General features: G+C 41.0%; 1 protein-coding gene across 1 annotated transcript in view; it reads left to right on the top strand.

Moving 5' to 3' along the window:
- GOLPH3L (golgi phosphoprotein 3 like) overlaps positions 1-17,753 on the top strand; it is a 160,518-nt gene that overhangs the window by 78,585 nt on the left and 64,180 nt on the right. The window contains exon 3 of the mRNA XM_053705483.1: positions 1,057-1,188. Within this exon, the coding sequence (XP_053561458.1) occupies positions 1,057-1,188 (132 nt within the window). The remainder of the gene's footprint in view (positions 1-1,056; positions 1,189-17,753) is intronic.

Below are 17,753 nucleotides of genomic sequence, written 5' to 3'. Positions count from 1 at the left end.
TTTCGCAAAGTACCACCTGCATAAGAAATGATTCAGCATTATGTGCAGCAGTTTTGATAGCAAAATCGTTCAGATGTGCAGATCTAGGAGATACCCTTTTGAAAACTTTTAAGGTAATTTTGCATTTTATTTCCCTGTTAAACAGAAATCTATAAATAAGATTTAAATAATGAATCGGGATTCATAGACTGCTGTAGTTAACTATCAGAAAAAGATTCCTGTCATTAAATGTGCTCACTCCCAGAAGGTGATGTAAGCTGCGGTCTATTTGCTCTGGGTTTATGCGTGACTCTTACATCCGGGAGAAGAATAAAGGTTGCTTGGCTCATAGAGAGAGAGATTTTGCAATTAACACTCTCCTCGTAGGGTATTCACTGCTTTGTTTGCTTGTTTCTTCATAATTTCTGAGGATTATAAACTGTAAGTGCTGTATTCATATCCTTATATTCATTACTTCACAACAAACTCATATGATTTGATTGGGACCTATACCTCAATGAAAGCTATCCCTTATAAATCCAATAAGATCCCCAGGTCACTAGCAACTTAAATTATATATGTACTGTAAGAATTTTTTTTTAAATATATATATATATATATAAAAGAGGAAACCATTTTTTTGTATTGTTTTTTTACTAAAGGGACATTGTTGTACACAAATAAATAACATGCAGAAATTTGTTAGATCATGTAGCACTAGTGAACCTGGAAGTCTGTGTGTTTAACCCCCCACAAAGGGATTAAACACATAGTTAAAGTGTCACTCTGGAGCCACGACCCAGCTGCATGACTGTTTGAGTCAGTTTGCGCTCAGGACCAGCAGTGCTCTGCAGCTCCCAAGTGGTACTTTTAAAACATTTGCAGGAGTTAAGCACATGGTTGGAGCATCACTAGTGTTAAAATTACATGCTCTAATTGTTCTCTCCTAATGGTTCACCAAAGGTGCTAAAGCAAAAAATGTACAATAACATTAAAAATGCTAACTACTTACAAATACACTTGCCATTTATGTCCGTCTTTTTTTCTGGCTTATATTATTGTGTTTGTTTTTTTAAGGGATACACCTCCTTCTGGAATGACTGCATCTCATCTGGCCTTCGTGGAGGGATATTGATTGAGCTGGCGCTCCGAGGGCGTGTTGTTCTGGAACCAGCCACCTTAAGGAAAAAACGCCTTATAGACCGCAAGGTAATAAACGAATATATATATATATATAGTCTTTAAAGTGGCATGAAATCCAAAATTTTACCTTCAAAATTCCAATAGAGCTTTCCAATTGAATTCTATTACAAATTTGCTTAATTTTCTTGGTATTCTTTGTTAAAGTAGCAGCAATGCACTACCTGCAGCTAGCTGAGCACATTGTTTGAGCCACTGACAAGAGACATAGGTGCAGCCACCAATCTGCAGTTATTTCCCAGTAGTGCATTGCTGCTTCTAAGCCTACCCAAGTCTGTTTTTCAACAAATACCAACAGCGCAAAGCAAATGAGATAATAGAAGTAAAATGCACAGTTGTTTTAATTTCTCTTGTAAGGTGTATCCAGTCCACGGATCATCCATTACTTGTGGGGATATTCTCCTTCCCAACAGGAAGTTGCAAGAGGATCACCCACAGCAGAGCTGCTATATAGATCCTCCCCTAACTGCAATATCCAGTCATTCTCTTGCAACTCTCAAAAAACATGGAGGTAGTAAGAGAGAAGTGGTGTAACATAGTTGTTTTTTTTTTTTTTTTTTAAATAAATTTTTATTGATTTTGTCAACAAATAACCAATTCAACACAAATAAAGAGGTCACAAAAGAGCAACCTGCGTACATCAAAATAATAACAGTGGTTCACATTGTTTGGCTTATCGTCCACAATATTGATCATAAAGACTAGGCATCTAATGCCTGTAGCATAAGTATCTGGGGTTTTAGCTGCTTGGTCATTATAGCCCTTTGTAGAGTTTGTTATTGTCCATAGATGCTCTCTGTAAGTGTTGATCTTTTCTTCGCCCAGATATATCGGTGAGAGTGGAACTATTGTAAAGGATTGCAATTACCTTGTTCTGAACCTATGTTCATTTCCTGATTAAACCAAAAGAAATTCTAGAAAGAAAAGAAAGAAAAGAAATGGAGGGGGGAAAGGGAAGAAGGGTGGTATCCGGCAGAGACATCCCTGAACTGTAGCTTGCAGTAAGACATTTGAGCGCTCCCACACAGCGCTGTCTGAGGCAAGATAAATATAGTATTATGTTCACATCTTCTCTATTCCAATGGAGTGCTTATCACGTGAGGGGTCCTATGTGTTTGTGTGGCAGTAATAGAGTCCCAGTAGAAACGGACATCTGCATAAAATGCCGATTTACCTCTTTTAAAGTATCCATATTCTTCATGTGAAAGCATTTTGTCAGTATTTTGTAGCCAACAATTTTGTGAGGGTATGAATGGGGATTTCCAGTGTAGGGCGATCAGTGTTTTGGCGCTATTGAGTCCTATTCGGATCAGTGTCTTTCTAATTTTACATTGAAGTGGAGGGGTCTCGTTTAGGAGGATCAGTTTTGGGTTTAATAGGAAGTTTGTCTCAGCTAGTTTCCTCAATGTGGATTCTATCCCTTTCCAAAATGGTTGTAGTTTGGGGCATGACCACCACATGTGTAATGTGGTGCCTCGCTCGGTACAACCTCTCCAGCACGAGGATGAGAGGGTAGGGTATATATTACTTAGTTTAACTGGAGTCAAGTACCAGCGCATTAGTACTTTGTAATTGAGTTCTATTACCTTAGGGGAGGTGGAGGAGGTACGTGTGTTTCTATATATTTGTAACCATTGTTCTGTATCCATGTCAATGTCCAATTCGCTATGCCATTTAGTGGTATATAGAGGGAGGGAAGTGGATTGAGCATTTTGAAGTATACCCTTAGCTAGTGATAGTGTTCCTCTAGTAGTGCTCCCCCTAAGGCATGTTTGCTCAAAAAGGGTTGGTAATCTAATAAGATTTTCTTTATTGGGAGATGTCTGTATAAAGTGTCGCAACTGCGCGTATTTTAGCCATGGTGCAAAAGAGCCAAATAAAATTGGTGAGAGTTCCTCTCTGGGTTTTAGTTTGCCTTGTGTAAGCATGTGTGCCATGGGGACAGAGTCCAGTAGTTCCATAATCGGTGTGTCTTTTCTCCTGTTCTCGTATCCCCCCATTAGTTCTATGTTGGGAAAAATTGGGGTAAGCGGGGACACAAGAGTGGACAAGGCCGGTGTATTTTTAATTAAGTGATCCCATGTGTTAAATACGTGCCGGTAAAGTGCGGATGAGTGGCATGCAAGGGTGCGTTTGGTTTTTGGAAGCCAGCAAAGGGGACCTGGGTTGGGGGATTTAAGTAGCTGGGAGTCAATCGCCACCCATGCTTTGGAGTCTCTCCTACAGTGCCAATCCAGAACTCTCTGTAGAACTGAGGCGTGGTAATATAGTTTAAACTCTGGTAGACCTAATCCTCCATTTTGGAGGGATCTATACATGGTTTCTCGAGCTATCCTTGGGCGAATCTTCCCCCACACAAACGTATTTATAGCTTTTTGGAGAGTGTGTATGAATGTCTTAGGGAGTGTAATAGGCATCGCTTGCAATATATATAAGATTTTGGGGAGGATTGTCATTTTGACTGATTGTATCCTACCCCACCACGACAGGGGTTTTTCTTTCCAGGAGGATAGGGAGTGTTGTATAGAGTGTAGGAGGGGTTGGTAGTTAAGGGCAAACCATTTCGAGGAATTGGGGGATAGTATTATGCCTAAGTATTTGAGATGTGCGTTTTGGATTTTAAACGGGCAAGATGGCGTAAAAGTTGCAAAGGTTTTGGGGGTCATTGAGATATTTAGCAGTTCCGATTTTGAATAATTAATATGGAAATGTGAGAATTTACTGAAACTATCGAATTCTAGGGTCAGGTTAGGTAGCGAGATGTCGGGAAGAGTCATTGTGATCAACACGTCATCTGCAAACATAGCTAGTTTGTGGGAGTCTGGACCGATTGGGATGCCATGTATGTCTGGGTTTTTCCTGATATGACAAGCTAAAATCTCCATTGTAAGAACAAAGAGAATGGGCGAAAGTGGACAGCCTTGTCTAGTCCCATTATTTATATTAAAACTGTGTGATAGGATCCCGTTAGCGCGGACCTTTGCAGAGGGGCCGTTATATAGATGAAAAATTCGTTTAATCATTAGTTCCCCAAACCCAAAATGTCTTAATGTACTGTGCAGAAAAGGCCAATTCAGCCTGTCAAAGGCCTTCTCTGCATCGGTGGAGGCCAGGACTGCTGGGATCTGTTTTGTTTTAACGTATTCCATTAAATGGAGCACTCGTATCGTGTTGTCTCTGGCTTCCCTAAGTGGCACAAAGCCGGCCTGGTCTACATGAATTAAAGTTGGAAGTATCTTGCTGATCCGGTTTGCCAGTATTTTAGCATAAATTTTTATATCCCCATTTAATAGGGATATTGGGCGATAGTTACTAGGCTCTGTGGGAGGTTTACCTGGTTTGGGTATGACAGATATGTGGGCTTCTAGGAGGTTGGGAGAGAGTAGACCATTCACGTCAAGAGAGTTAAAAAGATTAGTAAGATGAGGGGCCAGGATGGATTGATATTGTTTATAGTAAGAGGCCGTTAGGCCATCTGGGCCGGGGCTTTTACGCAGTGGTGTATTCTGTATGGCTGCAATGACTTCTTGGATGGATATGGGGTCTTCCATTTGTTTCGAAATGTGTTCTGGTATAGTCGGAATGTTGGCTTTCTGTATGTAAGAATCTATTGCTCCAGAGTTTGAGGAGTAGGGGGTCTCAGGGATATTGTAAAGGTTTTTATAGTAATTCCTAAAGATTTCTGCAATTGCTTTACTGTCATGCGTGTATTCTCCTGGTGTATTTGGCTGTGATAATTTGTGAATAAATTGAGTGTTTGTGCGAGTTTTAAGGGTTCTAGCCAGTAGTGGACCTGCTTTATTGCCTTCTATGAAATATAGCTTATTCAGATAGATTGCCTTTCTTTGCGCTTCCTTGTTAAGCAGCTCATTTAATTCGCGTCTAATCTTTGCTAGTTGGATTATGTGTCGTTCATTAGTAGGGGCTTGCATATGTAATCTCTCTATATCCCGGAGTTGCTGTAGTAACATGTTGTATTGTTTGTTATAGTTTTTCTTTACTATAGATTTCTGTTTCAGGAACTCCCCTCTAATTACCGCTTTGTGTGCTTCCCATACTATAGCGGGGGATGTGTCTGGGGCTGCATTATGCAGGAAGTAGTCTTGAAGTGAACGTGTAATTTTATCTTTAATTAGTGGTTGTAATAACAGCGTCTCATCTAATCGCCAGTGTGGGTTAGTAAGGGGTTTGTCTGGAAGGGTCAAAGTCAGTGTTACCATCGAGTGGTCAGACCAAGGGGTCGGTAATATTTCTGTGCATTTCATTAGGGGTAGGCTGTTCTGGTCTATGAATATATGGTCTATTCTAGAATATGATTTTTGGGGGTTAGAATAAAAAGTATATGTTTTTTGCGTGGGATGTTGTAGCCTCCAAGTATCTAATAGTGTTGCTTTGCGTAGAGCCCTCAATATGACACTCAAAGAACTCCTGGGTACTGAACTTTTTTTATTAGAGCAGTCTAACGGCGGCTCCATTGCCACATTGCTGTCTCCTGCGAGAATCAATGTTCCCTGTACTACCTCTAGTAATGTTCTAATTAGTTTTTTGAAGAAACGGGCCTGACCTGTATTAGGTGCATAATACGTTGCGAAGGTGGTTTGGCGGTTGTAAAGTGTGCCCACTAAGATCAAGAATCGTCCCTCCTTGTCTGTATGTTGCTGGGTAAGGTGGAAGGGGACACTATGTCTAAATAATATACCTACTCCATTTCGTTTAGTGGGGGCTGAATTAAAATATCCTACTGGGAATTGTTTAGAGGAGCACTTTGTTGTTATATGTTTGCAAAAATGGGTTTCTTGTAAGAAAATCACCTCTCCCTTATGTTTATGAAACCAGTTAAGGGCAATGGATTTTTTGGTGGGTGAATTTAGGCCCTTGACATTTTGGGAGATTAATAAAAGATCAGGGACTGCCATAAGTTCTATGTGTAAAGATATTCGCGTGACATAGTTTATATATCCTGCATGGCGTTATGTTACGTGTGAGGAGTGTTATCATTAACTCTGTGTAAGCGTGTACATGTTGCAAGCCACAATACCTGAATTTGGTTGTCTGCTGTAGGTATCTTACAGTTCCGTCTCTGCCGGAGAAAGGGTAGGAGGAAAAGGAGAAGTGGTTTAGGGAATAGTATTCCCCAATAGGATGAGGATCTGCTAGAAGAAATAAAGAATATAAGCAAAACGAATAAAACATTAACAAAAAAACATCATAACCAACAATAACACAAAAATACTTAAAACAGTATTTTAAATAGGATGGGGGGATCATAGTAAAAAAAGGGGGAAGTTACTATGATGGAGCATTTCCATTTGGGGCTTGGACAAATTATAGGGGAAAGGCCAAATTAGGGATGGGCAAGGTGTGGATAATAAGCATCAATCTAGATTGATGTGATAGTACTAATATCGAACTTTAGGCAGTAAACATTTTCTAAGTATGTTACCCGGTATGTCTAAATTTTTTGACATACTATCATACTGGGTGATAATCTTTTGTAAGTGTGACCAGTCTCTTAAGACTTTTACTTTCATGTCAGTCCTTCTTCTTGGTGAGCTGCTTTGTGGTTCCCTTGGTGTGTTTTCCTGGAGACTCTAGTCCAAGTAGGTCTTTGTTGTTTCTGTATCGATGATGTTGAGTTATCTCCTGACTGTGGAGTGGGTGTCGAGCGTATAGATGGAGGTGGAATTTTCAGGCTGTCACAAAATTGCTCAAGGTCATCTGGATGGCTATACGTGACAATCTGTGAGTTATGTAATACTTTAATGCAGAATGGGAAACCCCATCTATAGGGTATTTTTAAATCTTGTAGGTGTGTAGTGAGGTATTTCGCCTCTCTTCGCTTGGAGAGTGTGATGTTACTCAGATCTGCATATATTTGTACTGTATCTCCTTCGAACAGGATTTGGCGTGCTTTCCGTGAGGCTGTCATTATTTTCTCCTTATCTTTGAAATTTTGAAATCGCAGGATTATATCTCTAGGCGGCTTATCTTCTGCAGGTTTCGGGCGTAGTGCCCGGTGGGCTCTGTCTAGAGGGATGGTTGAAACATCTTCCTGTAGAATGTGTTGAAATAGCTGCTGTAGGTGCTGCTGGATTTGGGAGGTATTAACTTTCTCTGAGATGCCTCTTATTCTTAGATTCTGTCGTCTCCCTCTGTTATCTAAATCTTCAACTTGGTTTTGAAGCTGCTGTATCATGTCATCGTGCACCTGAAGGGTACGATTCTGGAGATCTGTAGTATTTGAAAACTGCTCTAAATCTTCTTCTGCCTGTAAAACTCTATCCCCCAAGTCTGAGAGGTCTTTTCTGACTTCAGCTAGTCCTTCTTTGATAAGTTTCCCCACTTGGGTGAAAAAAGATGCAAAGTCTGCTTTAGTCGGCAGATTTTGTATGTCTGCTTTAGTGAGGAGAGCAGGAGAGTCTACATCAGGTGTGGTTTGCTCAGTGTCTGCTGGGTCAGTTGTAGCTGACATGGAGGATTCTAGTACTTTAAAAAAATTGTCCATCTTTGCATTAGAAGTTGTTAGGCTTTTAATATTTTTATCTGGTTTGGGTGTGCGTCTGGACGCCATTGCTAGTTCTGCAATATTGATGGGTCTGGCGTGTTTCAATCCCCAAGCTATAAGTTTGCTTAGTCACTTTGCAGTTCAAAGTAGCTCTGATTATTCCAAACAGAAATAAACTACTGACACAGTCAGATGCAGTATTTTATGGCATCTTTACTGGTTGTACTGCGCCGATCCGTGACAATCTGCTTGAGCACAATTATTAGTGTAATGTCTTGTGTATTTTTAAGCTTGTGTGCCCCTGTAGATCGATGTCGTTTTAAGTTGGGTATTATGATTTATATAAAAGTCTGTTCACATGTTTAAAGATAGCACTTATAAACAGTTGTTTGTCCCAGCACTGTGTCCTCAATACTATCTGTATAGCTGTAGGTACATGGGATATGGTGTTTTCTCTCCCAGCAGTAAATGGTGGCTTGTCCGGTTAGGCCTATACTGATATTAATCTGAAGTATATTGCATGGCGGTTTCTAATACAAACTGCGCTATCGCGCTATCGACTGGGCCACAGGTCTTTTTATTCAGAGGGGGTATTTGCAAAGTTGGTGTGCGATCATTGAGGCATTAAGGTTTCCTTACCCCTTTTAGCAGTGGCGCGTGTACTGTCTTTTCCTATGGCGTGATGCGCACTTAGGCCCGCTGTGTTCTGTGATCTGATTTCGTTGCCAATCTTGTTATTTCAGCGATATGGGCATGGCAATCGGTGCTCCGGAATTGCGTTTGAGGTCAAGTTGCTTTTCCAGCTTTGTAGAGGCCCGGGTGTCCCCTTAGTATGCCGAGGAAAGAGCTCCCTCAACCGGAGCCAAAAATCATGCGGCCATCACAGACGCCGGCCGGCTCCGCCCCAACATAGTTGTTTTTTAATTCAATCAAAAGTTTGTTATTTTTAAATGGTACCGGAGTTGTACTATTTTGTCCCAGGCAGAACATAGAAGAAGAATCTGCCTGTGATTTCTATGATCTTAGCAGGTTGTAACTAAGATCCATTGCTGTTCTCACACATGACTGAAGAGAGAGGTAACTTCAGCGGGGGAATGGAGTGCAGGTTTTTCCTGCTATGAGGTATGTGCAGTTAAAATTATTTTCTAGAAGATGTGAATGCTAGAAAATGCTGCTGATACCAGATTTATGTAAGGTAAGCCTGAATACAGTGATTTAATAGCAACTGGTATCATGCTTACTTTCTGAGGTAATACTCTTCTAGATTTGCAATATAAATCGTTTGCTGGCATGTTTAAACGTTTTTATATATACTTTGGTGATAAAACTTTATTGGGGCCTAGTTTTTTTCCACATGGCTGGCTTAATTTTGCATAGAAACAGTTTCCTGAGGCTTTCCACTGTGTTACTATGAGTGGGAGGGGTCTAATTTAGCGCTTTTTTGCGCAGTAACTTTTACAGACTGAGACATCCAGCTTCCTCCAGGAGTACCCTGAATGCTATAGGACCTCTCTCAAGGGCTCTTAGGCTTTCCAAAATCGTTTATTGGGGAAGGTAGGCCCACAGCAAGGCTGTGGCAGTTTGGTGTGCAGTTAAAAAACGTCTATCATTTTCTTGATTCGTTTTTTGAACTAAGGGGTTAATCATCCATTTGCAAGTGGGTGCAATGCTCTGTTAGCTTATTATACACACTGTAAAAATTTCGTTTGATTTACTGCTTTTTTTCACTGTTTTTCAAATTCTGACAAAATTTGTTTCTCTTAAAGGCACAGTACCGTTTTTATTTTTTGTCTGACATAGAGGAAACTCCTTGTTCATTATGTTTAGAAGCCATGGTGGAACCCCCTCTTAGAATGTGTACCAAATGTAAAGTGATTTCACTTTAAGCAATAAAGATCATATTCTGTCTTTAAAAAATTTATCGCCAGAGGAATCTGACGTGGGGGAAGTTATGCCGACTAACTCGCCCCACGTGTCAGACACTTTGACTCCCGCTCAAAGGACTCACGCTCTAATGGCGCCAAGTACATCTAGGGCGCCCATAGCGTTTATTTTACAAGACATGGCGGCGGTCATGGATAATACCCTGTCTGCGGTATTATCCAGACTATCTGGGTTTAGAGGAAAGCGAGTCAGCTCTGGAGTTAGAAGAAATACAGAGCATGCTGCCGCTTTAAGAGCTATGTCTGATACTCCCTCACAATATACAGAAGCTGAGGAAGGAGAGCTTCTTTCTGTGGGTGATGTTTCTGACTCAGGAAAAAAGATTCAACCTGATTCTGATATGTCTACATTTAAATTTAAGCTTGATCACCTCCGTGTGTTGCTCAGGGAGGTTTTAGCTGCTCTGAATGACTGTGATACAATTGCAGTGCCAGAAAAATTGTGTAGATTGGACAAATACTATGCAGTGCCGGTGTGCACTGATGTTTTTCCAATACCTAAAAGGTTTACAGAAATTATTACTAAGGAATGGGATAGACCAGGTGTGCCGTTCTCTCCCGCTCCTATTTTTAAGAAAATGTTTCCAATAGATGCCACCACACGGGACTTATGGCAGACAGTTCCTAAGGTGGAGGGAGCAGTTTCTACCTTAGCTAAGCGTACTACTATCCCTGTCGAGGACAGTTGTGCTTTCTCAGATCCAATGGATAAAAAAGTTAGAGGGTTACCTTAAGAAAATGTTTATTCAACAAGGTTTTATTCTACAGCCCCTTGCATGCATTGCCCCGGTCACTGCTGCTGCGGCTTTCTGGTTTGAGTCTCTGGAAGAGACTTTACAGGTAGAGACCCCATTGAATGACATACTTGACAAGCTTAGAGCACTTAAGCTAGCCAATTCTTTTGTTTCTGATGCCATTGTTCATTTGACTAAACTAACGGCTAAGAATTCTGGTTTTGCTATTCAGGCGCGCAGGGCGGTATGGCTTAAATCATGGTCAGCTGACGTTACTTCAAAGTCTAAGCTGCTTAACATTCCCTTCAAGGGGCAAACCCTATTCGGGCCTGGTTTGAAGGAGATCATTTCTGATATCACTGGAGGAAAAGGTCACGCCCTTCCTCAGGATAGGTCCAAATCAAGGGCCAGACAGACTAATTTTCGTGCCTTTCGCAACTTCAAGGTGAGTGCGGCATCAACTTCCTCTAATGCAAATCAAGAGGGAACTTTTGCTCAGTCCAAGTCGGTCTGGAAACCTAACCAGACCTGAAACAAAGGCAAGCAGGCCAAAAAGCCTGCTGCTGCCTCTAAGACAGCATGAAGGATTGGCCCCCTAACCGGTAACGGATCTAGTACGGGGCCAGACTTTCACTCTTCGCCCATGCTCGGGCAAGAGATGTCCAGGATCCATGGGCGTTGGAAATTATATCCCAGGGATATCTTCTGGACTTCAAAGCTTCCCCTCCAAAAGGGAGATTTCACCTTTCAAATTTATCTACAAACCAGATAAAGAGAGGCATTCTTACACTGTGTTCAAGACCTCCTAGTTATGGGAGTGATCCATCCAGTTCCAAAAGAGGGACAGGGATTTTACTCAAATCTGTTTGTGGTTCCCAAAAAAGAGGAAACCTTCAGACCAATTTTAGATCTCAAAATCTTAAACAAAATTCTCAGGTTTGCCTTCCTAGACAGGCATTACCAGTTTGTAGCTCTTTCCTTTGGATTAGCTACAGCCCCAAGAATCTTTACAAAGGTTCTGGGTTCACTTCTGGCGGTCCTAAGACCGCGGGGCATAGCAGTGGCCCCTTATTTAGACGACATCCTGATACAGACGTCAAATTTCCAAATTGCCAGGTCTCATACGAACATAGTTCTGGCATTTCTGAGGTCGCATGGGTGGAAGGTGAACGAAGAAAAGAGTTCTCTATCCCCTCTCACAAGAGTCTCCTTTCCGGGAACTCTAATAGATTCTGTAGAAATGAGGATTTACCTGACAGAGACCAGGTTATCAAAACTTCTAAATTCCTGCCGTGTTCTTTATTCCACTTCTCGCCCTTCGGTGGCTCAGTGTATGGAAGTAATCGGCTTAATGGTAGCGGCAATGGACATAGTGCCGTTTGCACGCCTACATCTCAGACCGCTGCAACTCTGCATGCTCAGTCAGTGGAATGGGGATTACACAGATTTGTCCCCTCTACTAAATCTGGAGACCAGGGAATCTCTTCTCTGGTGGCTATCTCGGGTCCATCTGTCCAAAGGTATGACCTTTCGCAGGCCAGATTGGACAATTGTAACGACAGATGCCAGCCTTCTAGGCTGGGGGGCAGTCTGGAACTCCCTGAAGGCTCAGGGATCGTAGACTCAGGAGGAGACACTCCTTCCAATAAACATTCTGGAGCTGAGAGCGATATTCAATGCTCTTCAGGCTTGGCCTCAGCTAGCAACAATGAGGTTCATCAGATTTCAGTCGGACAACATCACGACTGTGGCTTACATCAACTATCAAGGGGGAACAAGGAGTTCCCTAGGGATGCTAGAAGTCTCAAAGATAATTTGCTGGGCAGAAATTCACTCTTGCCACCTATCAGCTATCCATATCCCAGGTGTAGAGAACTGGGAGGCGGATTTTCTAAGTCGTCAGACTTTTCATCCGAGGGAGTGGGAACTCCATCCGGAGGTGTTTGCACAATTGATTCATCGTTGGGGCAAACCAGAACTGGATCTCATGGCGTCTCGCCAGAATGCCAAGCTTCCTTGTTACAGGTCCAGGGATCCCAAGGCGACGCTGATAGATGCTCTAGCAGCACCTTGGTCTTTCAACCTGGCTTATGTGTTTCCACCGTTTCCTCTGCTCCCTCGTCTGATTGCCAAAATCAAGCAGGAGAGAGCATCAGTGATCTTGATAGCGGCTGCGTGGCCACGCAGGACTTGGTATGCAGATCTGGTGGACATGTCATACTTTCCACCATGGACTCTGCCGCTGAGACAGGACCTTCTACTTCAAGGTCCTTTCAACCATCCAAATCTAATTTCTCTGAGACTGACTGCCTGGAGATTGAAGGCTTGATTTTATCAAAGCGTGGCTTCTCCAAGTCAGTCATTGATACCTTAATTCAGGCACGAAAGCCTGTCACCAGGAAAATCTATCATAAGATATGGCGTAAATATCTTTATTGGTGTGAATCCAAGGGCTACTCATGGAGTAAGGTCAGGATTCCCAGGATATTATCTTTTCTCCAAGAAGGATTGGAAAAAAGATTGTCAGCTAGTTCCTTAAAGGGACAGATTTCTGCTCTGTCTATTCTTTTGCACAAGCGTCTGGCGGATGTTCCAGACGTTCAGGTATTTTGTCAGGTTTTAGTTCGAATCAAGCCTGTGTTTAAACCTGTTGCTCCGCCTTGGAGCTTAAATTTGGTTCTAAAAGTTCTTCAAGGGGTTCCGTTTGAACCTCTTCATTCCATAGATATCAAACTTTTATCTTGGAAAGTTCTTTTTTTGGTAGCTTTGTTTGTTGTCTACTCTGGACAGAGGAGAGGCCAAAAGGCTTCGGCAACCTCTCTTTCGTTTTGGCTAAGAAGCATAATCCGCTTAGCTTATGAGACTGCTGGCCAGCAGCCTCCTGAAAGGATTACAGCTCATTCTACTAGAGCTGTGGCTTCTACATGGGCCTTTAAAAATGAGGCTTCTGTTGAACAGATTTGCAAGGTGGCGACTTGGTCTTCACTTCATACCTTTTCAAAATTCTATAAATTTGATACTTTTGCTTCTTCGGAGGCTATTTTTGGGAGAAAGGTTTTACAAGCAGTGGTACCTGCCTTGTCCCTCCCTTCATCCGTCTACTTTAGCTTTGGTATTGGTATCCCACAAGTAATGGATGATCCGTGGACTGGATACACCTTACAAGAGAAAACATAATTTATGCTTACCTGATAAATTTATTTCTCTTGTGGTGTATCTAGACCACGGCCCGCCCTGTCATTTTAAGGCAGGTATTTTTTAATTTTAAACTTCAGTCACCACTACACCCTATGGTTTCTCCTTTCTCTGCTTGTCTTCGGTCGAATGACTGGATATGGCAGTTAGGGGAGGAGCTATATAGCAGCTCTGCTGTGGGTGATCCTCTTGCAACTTCCTGTTGGGAAGGAGAATATCCCCACAAGTAATGGATGATCCGTGGACTGGATACACCACAAGAGAAATAAATTTATCAGGTAAGCATAAATTATGTTTTTTCACATTTTATCATTAAAGTTTAATTCTGACACTACTGTCCCTTTAGAGGTTACGTTTGGTTAGGGCTTAGGGGTGACATTTTATTATTTTTGTATTTGCACTCTCAATTCTCATAGATAAAGCAACAGGATGATTAATATTTTGCATTCACAAAAGCACATTTATATGAAACAAAAATTACTAACCCAAAACAATGTCCAGTGATATAATATGGCTGTTATTCCTCTGTACAGTTCATAATTTAATTAACTTTAAAGGGAAAAAAATAATAATGCAACATTGCAAACAGATAACGATGTTGAAATGGAATCCGCCTCTCCCATTTGAGTATTTGACCATAATTAACTGGTATGCAGAGCCTAGGTGTGTGCTCGTTTTCAAAGGGGAAACTATTCTTGTATTTTAACCCATTCAGTGTACTAAAAAAAAAAAGAGCATTGCTATCATCCCCAAGTTAATTGGGTGAAGGTAGCATCTCTGACCAACTCATCAAAATGAATTGCGTGTTAAGTGACTAGTTCTACCAATATACTAAACATAGAAAAGTTTTGAGAAGCACTTTAGAATGAGCATTATTTCTTTCATAAGGTGGTGAGAGTCCAGGAACCTTGACATGTGTGATTTAAGATCCTGCCACTAGGAGGAGGCAAAGATACCCCAAACACCCAGAGCTTTGAACCCTCCCACCTCCCTGTATATCTCCGTTTGTTTAATAAAGCTTATTGGTTAAAACAGATAATTCACACACCTTGGTGGTTGGGAATCTGCCCCCTAAACATATTACAGCCAGTCAGTTTCTACTTTTTGGACATTTAAGAACAAGCTGTCTGTTGAACAGATTTGCAAGGCTGCAACTTGGTCTTCATTACATACATTTATTCAATGTTATCATTTTGAAGTTTTTGTCTTTTCAGAGACTGCTTTTTGCAGAAAAGTCCTTTAGGCGGTAGTGTCTTGCAAATAGGAACTGCCTTTTTCTTTTTGTCCTACTCATATTTTCTTGGACTCCACAGCTTGATTATTTGATTCCACATGCAAAGGCTCATGGACTCTCACCACATTATGCAAGTAAACATAATTCCTTTCATATAGGTGGCGAGAGTACACAAGCTTGTTACTGATGGGATATACATTCCTACCAGGAGGGGGCAAAGTTTCCCAAACCTCAAATGCCTATAAATACACCTCCCACCTCACTCATACCTCAGTTTTAAAAACTTTGCCTCCTTAGGAGGTTGTGAAGCATAATGTGCTTGATTCTTCAGTGAAAGGCGCTTCTAAGCATATTGAAGCCCAGTTCCTCTCTAAGTACAGTGTTTGTCTGAGGGATGTGAAGAGAGTATTGCCTGATGATACCATGTTTTCACCTATGGGAAATTATTCATAAGGCTTGCAGGGTTTCATCTGCTGCCTCCCTTTACAGATTGACCTTATACTCTTTTACCATTACCTCTGCTGATGTTTTTTTTCAGTACTGGTTTGGCTGTCTGCTATATGTGGATGGGTGTCTTACACGGTAAGTATACATTTATTTTCTCAATAAGATACTCAGCTATGGATTGGGCACTTTTTAAGTAAAGTTGTTATATATTGTTTGTATACATGCCTTGAGTCAGTAATTCAGTGCTCTTTATAAGAATTTTAATTATGTGACAAATATGTATCAAAGTGGTGGAGTTTGTGAACCCTACATTTTTGTGTTTGGGGGCTATCAATTTATTTAAAAAACAATTTGGCAGGTTTTTGTCTACAAACCACTTTTCTTTCATGTAATTGGCAAGAGTCCATGAGCTAGTGACGTATGGGATATACAATCCTACCAGGAGGGGCAAAGTTTCCCAAACCTCAAAATGCCTATAAATACACCCCTCACCACACCCACAATTCAGTTTTACAAACTTTGCCTCCTGTGGAGGTGGTGAAGTAAGTTTGTGCTAAGATTTCTACGTTGTTATGCGCTTCTCAGCATTTTAAAGCCCGATTCCTCTCAGAGTACAGCGAATGTCAGAGGGATGTGAAGGGAGGATCACCTTTTGAATGCAGCAGTTTTCTTCACGGGAGATCTATTTCATAGGTTCTCTGTTATCGGTCGTAGAGATTCATCTCCTACCTCCCTTTTCAGATCGACGATATACTCTCATATACCATTACCTCTACTGATAACTGTTTCAGTACTGGTTTGGCTATCTGCTATATGTGGATGGGTGTCTTTTGGTAAGTATGTTTTCATTACTTAAAGGACCAGTCAACACTGTAGATTTACATAATCAACAAATGCATGATAAGCAGACAATGGAATAGCACTTAGTATGAACTTCAAATGAGTAGTAGATTTTTGTTAAATAAATTGCAAAGTTATGTCTATTTCCACTCCCCCTGTATCATGTCACAGCCATCAGCCAATCACAAATTCATATAAGTATATGCTTTAAGAAACACAGACATCAAGAAGCATTCAAAGAAAGCAACCCGCCTTTATTCATCACTAAATATAACTCTAACCATCATCAGATTACTAAAATTCTGAACAAACATTGGTCAGTTCTAAGAAATGACCCCACGCTCAAGGAAATTATAGGAACCAAGCCAAAAGTGGTGTTTAGGAGAGCACCTACTCTAAAAAATGTGCTAGCCCCTAGCAAGGTTGTCAGGGACAAGCACACCTCCACTAACGGTGGGCTCACTAACCCATGGGGGGAAGTAATCCCCGGAAGTTCTGTCACTCCTAAAAACAGAATATCCAAATGTTGTAGGAAACGCTGTGGGATGTGCAGCTTCATATCCCATAAGGCTACCACTTTTACATCACACACTACGGGGGAGTCATTTAACATTAAAGGACTTTTGACATGTGAAACATCTTTCGTCATATACCTCCTGAATTGTAAATGTGGGGTCCAATATGTTGGACGTACCTGTCGTAAAATCAAAAAAAGATGGGGGGAACATGCCTATAATATCAAAAAGCATTCCAAGTCCCACAGTGTATCTAGACACTGTCTAATGTATCATAAAAAACAAAAGAACCCTATGAGCATCATACCTATTGAGGCGATTTCTAGATCATTCCCTAACTCCTTCCTTACTCTCAGAAAAAGAGAGACCTTCAGGATTAAAAAATTACAAACTCTACAGCCAGATGGTCTTAATGAGAACCTTGACATGGCGGCATTCTGATGACCGAACAATTTATGGTGCTAGGGGATGGGGATATCATACCCCACTCTCCCTCTCCCCCTCCATCCTGTCCACTAGTGTTCTCCCCTAATGATGAATTGTGAGATCGGTTTCTTTAGTTACCAATAGGTCGTAGGCTTGATAATGTAATAGCTGCCATTACCCAAGGCTAGCTAAATATTGACTCACAAATTGTCAATTCCCTGTACATAGATGTCAGTTAACTCTCACACCCCTAACATATTTTATTATATTATACACTTACACATTCCTTCATTCATTTATATGATTAGACCACCACAAGCACCATATGAGTTTTCATCATCAGTTAAACAATCTATCCCATCTTTTACCCATTATTCTATTTTCTAGACACACTGTTAGTTACAATGACACACCACTTATACTCACGTATTACAAGTATTGTATAATAATGTTTCCACTAATAGCTTATAGTGATTTATCTATGGGTAACATTGGAGGCATCATCTAATCTATATTAACTAAAAAGTCACTTACTGGCACAGCACCACTACTGTATTACATTAGACTGACCGACACTGCACTACCTACAATATTAGATTATCACAGTCCACTTATTATAATTTATTTAAGTCAAGGTATATATATATATACATTATATAGATAAAAATATCAGTTTACACTGGTTAAACACCACTGGGTCACTAGCACATCTATTACACATTAGAATCCCACTCA

The sequence above is a fragment of the Bombina bombina genome, chromosome 1 (genome assembly GCF_027579735.1).
Source record: "Bombina bombina isolate aBomBom1 chromosome 1, aBomBom1.pri, whole genome shotgun sequence".
Lineage (NCBI taxonomy): Eukaryota > Metazoa > Chordata > Amphibia > Anura > Bombinatoridae > Bombina > Bombina bombina.
Note: the sequence above shows the minus strand (reverse complement) of the source record. Positions and strands in the feature narration are given on the sequence as shown.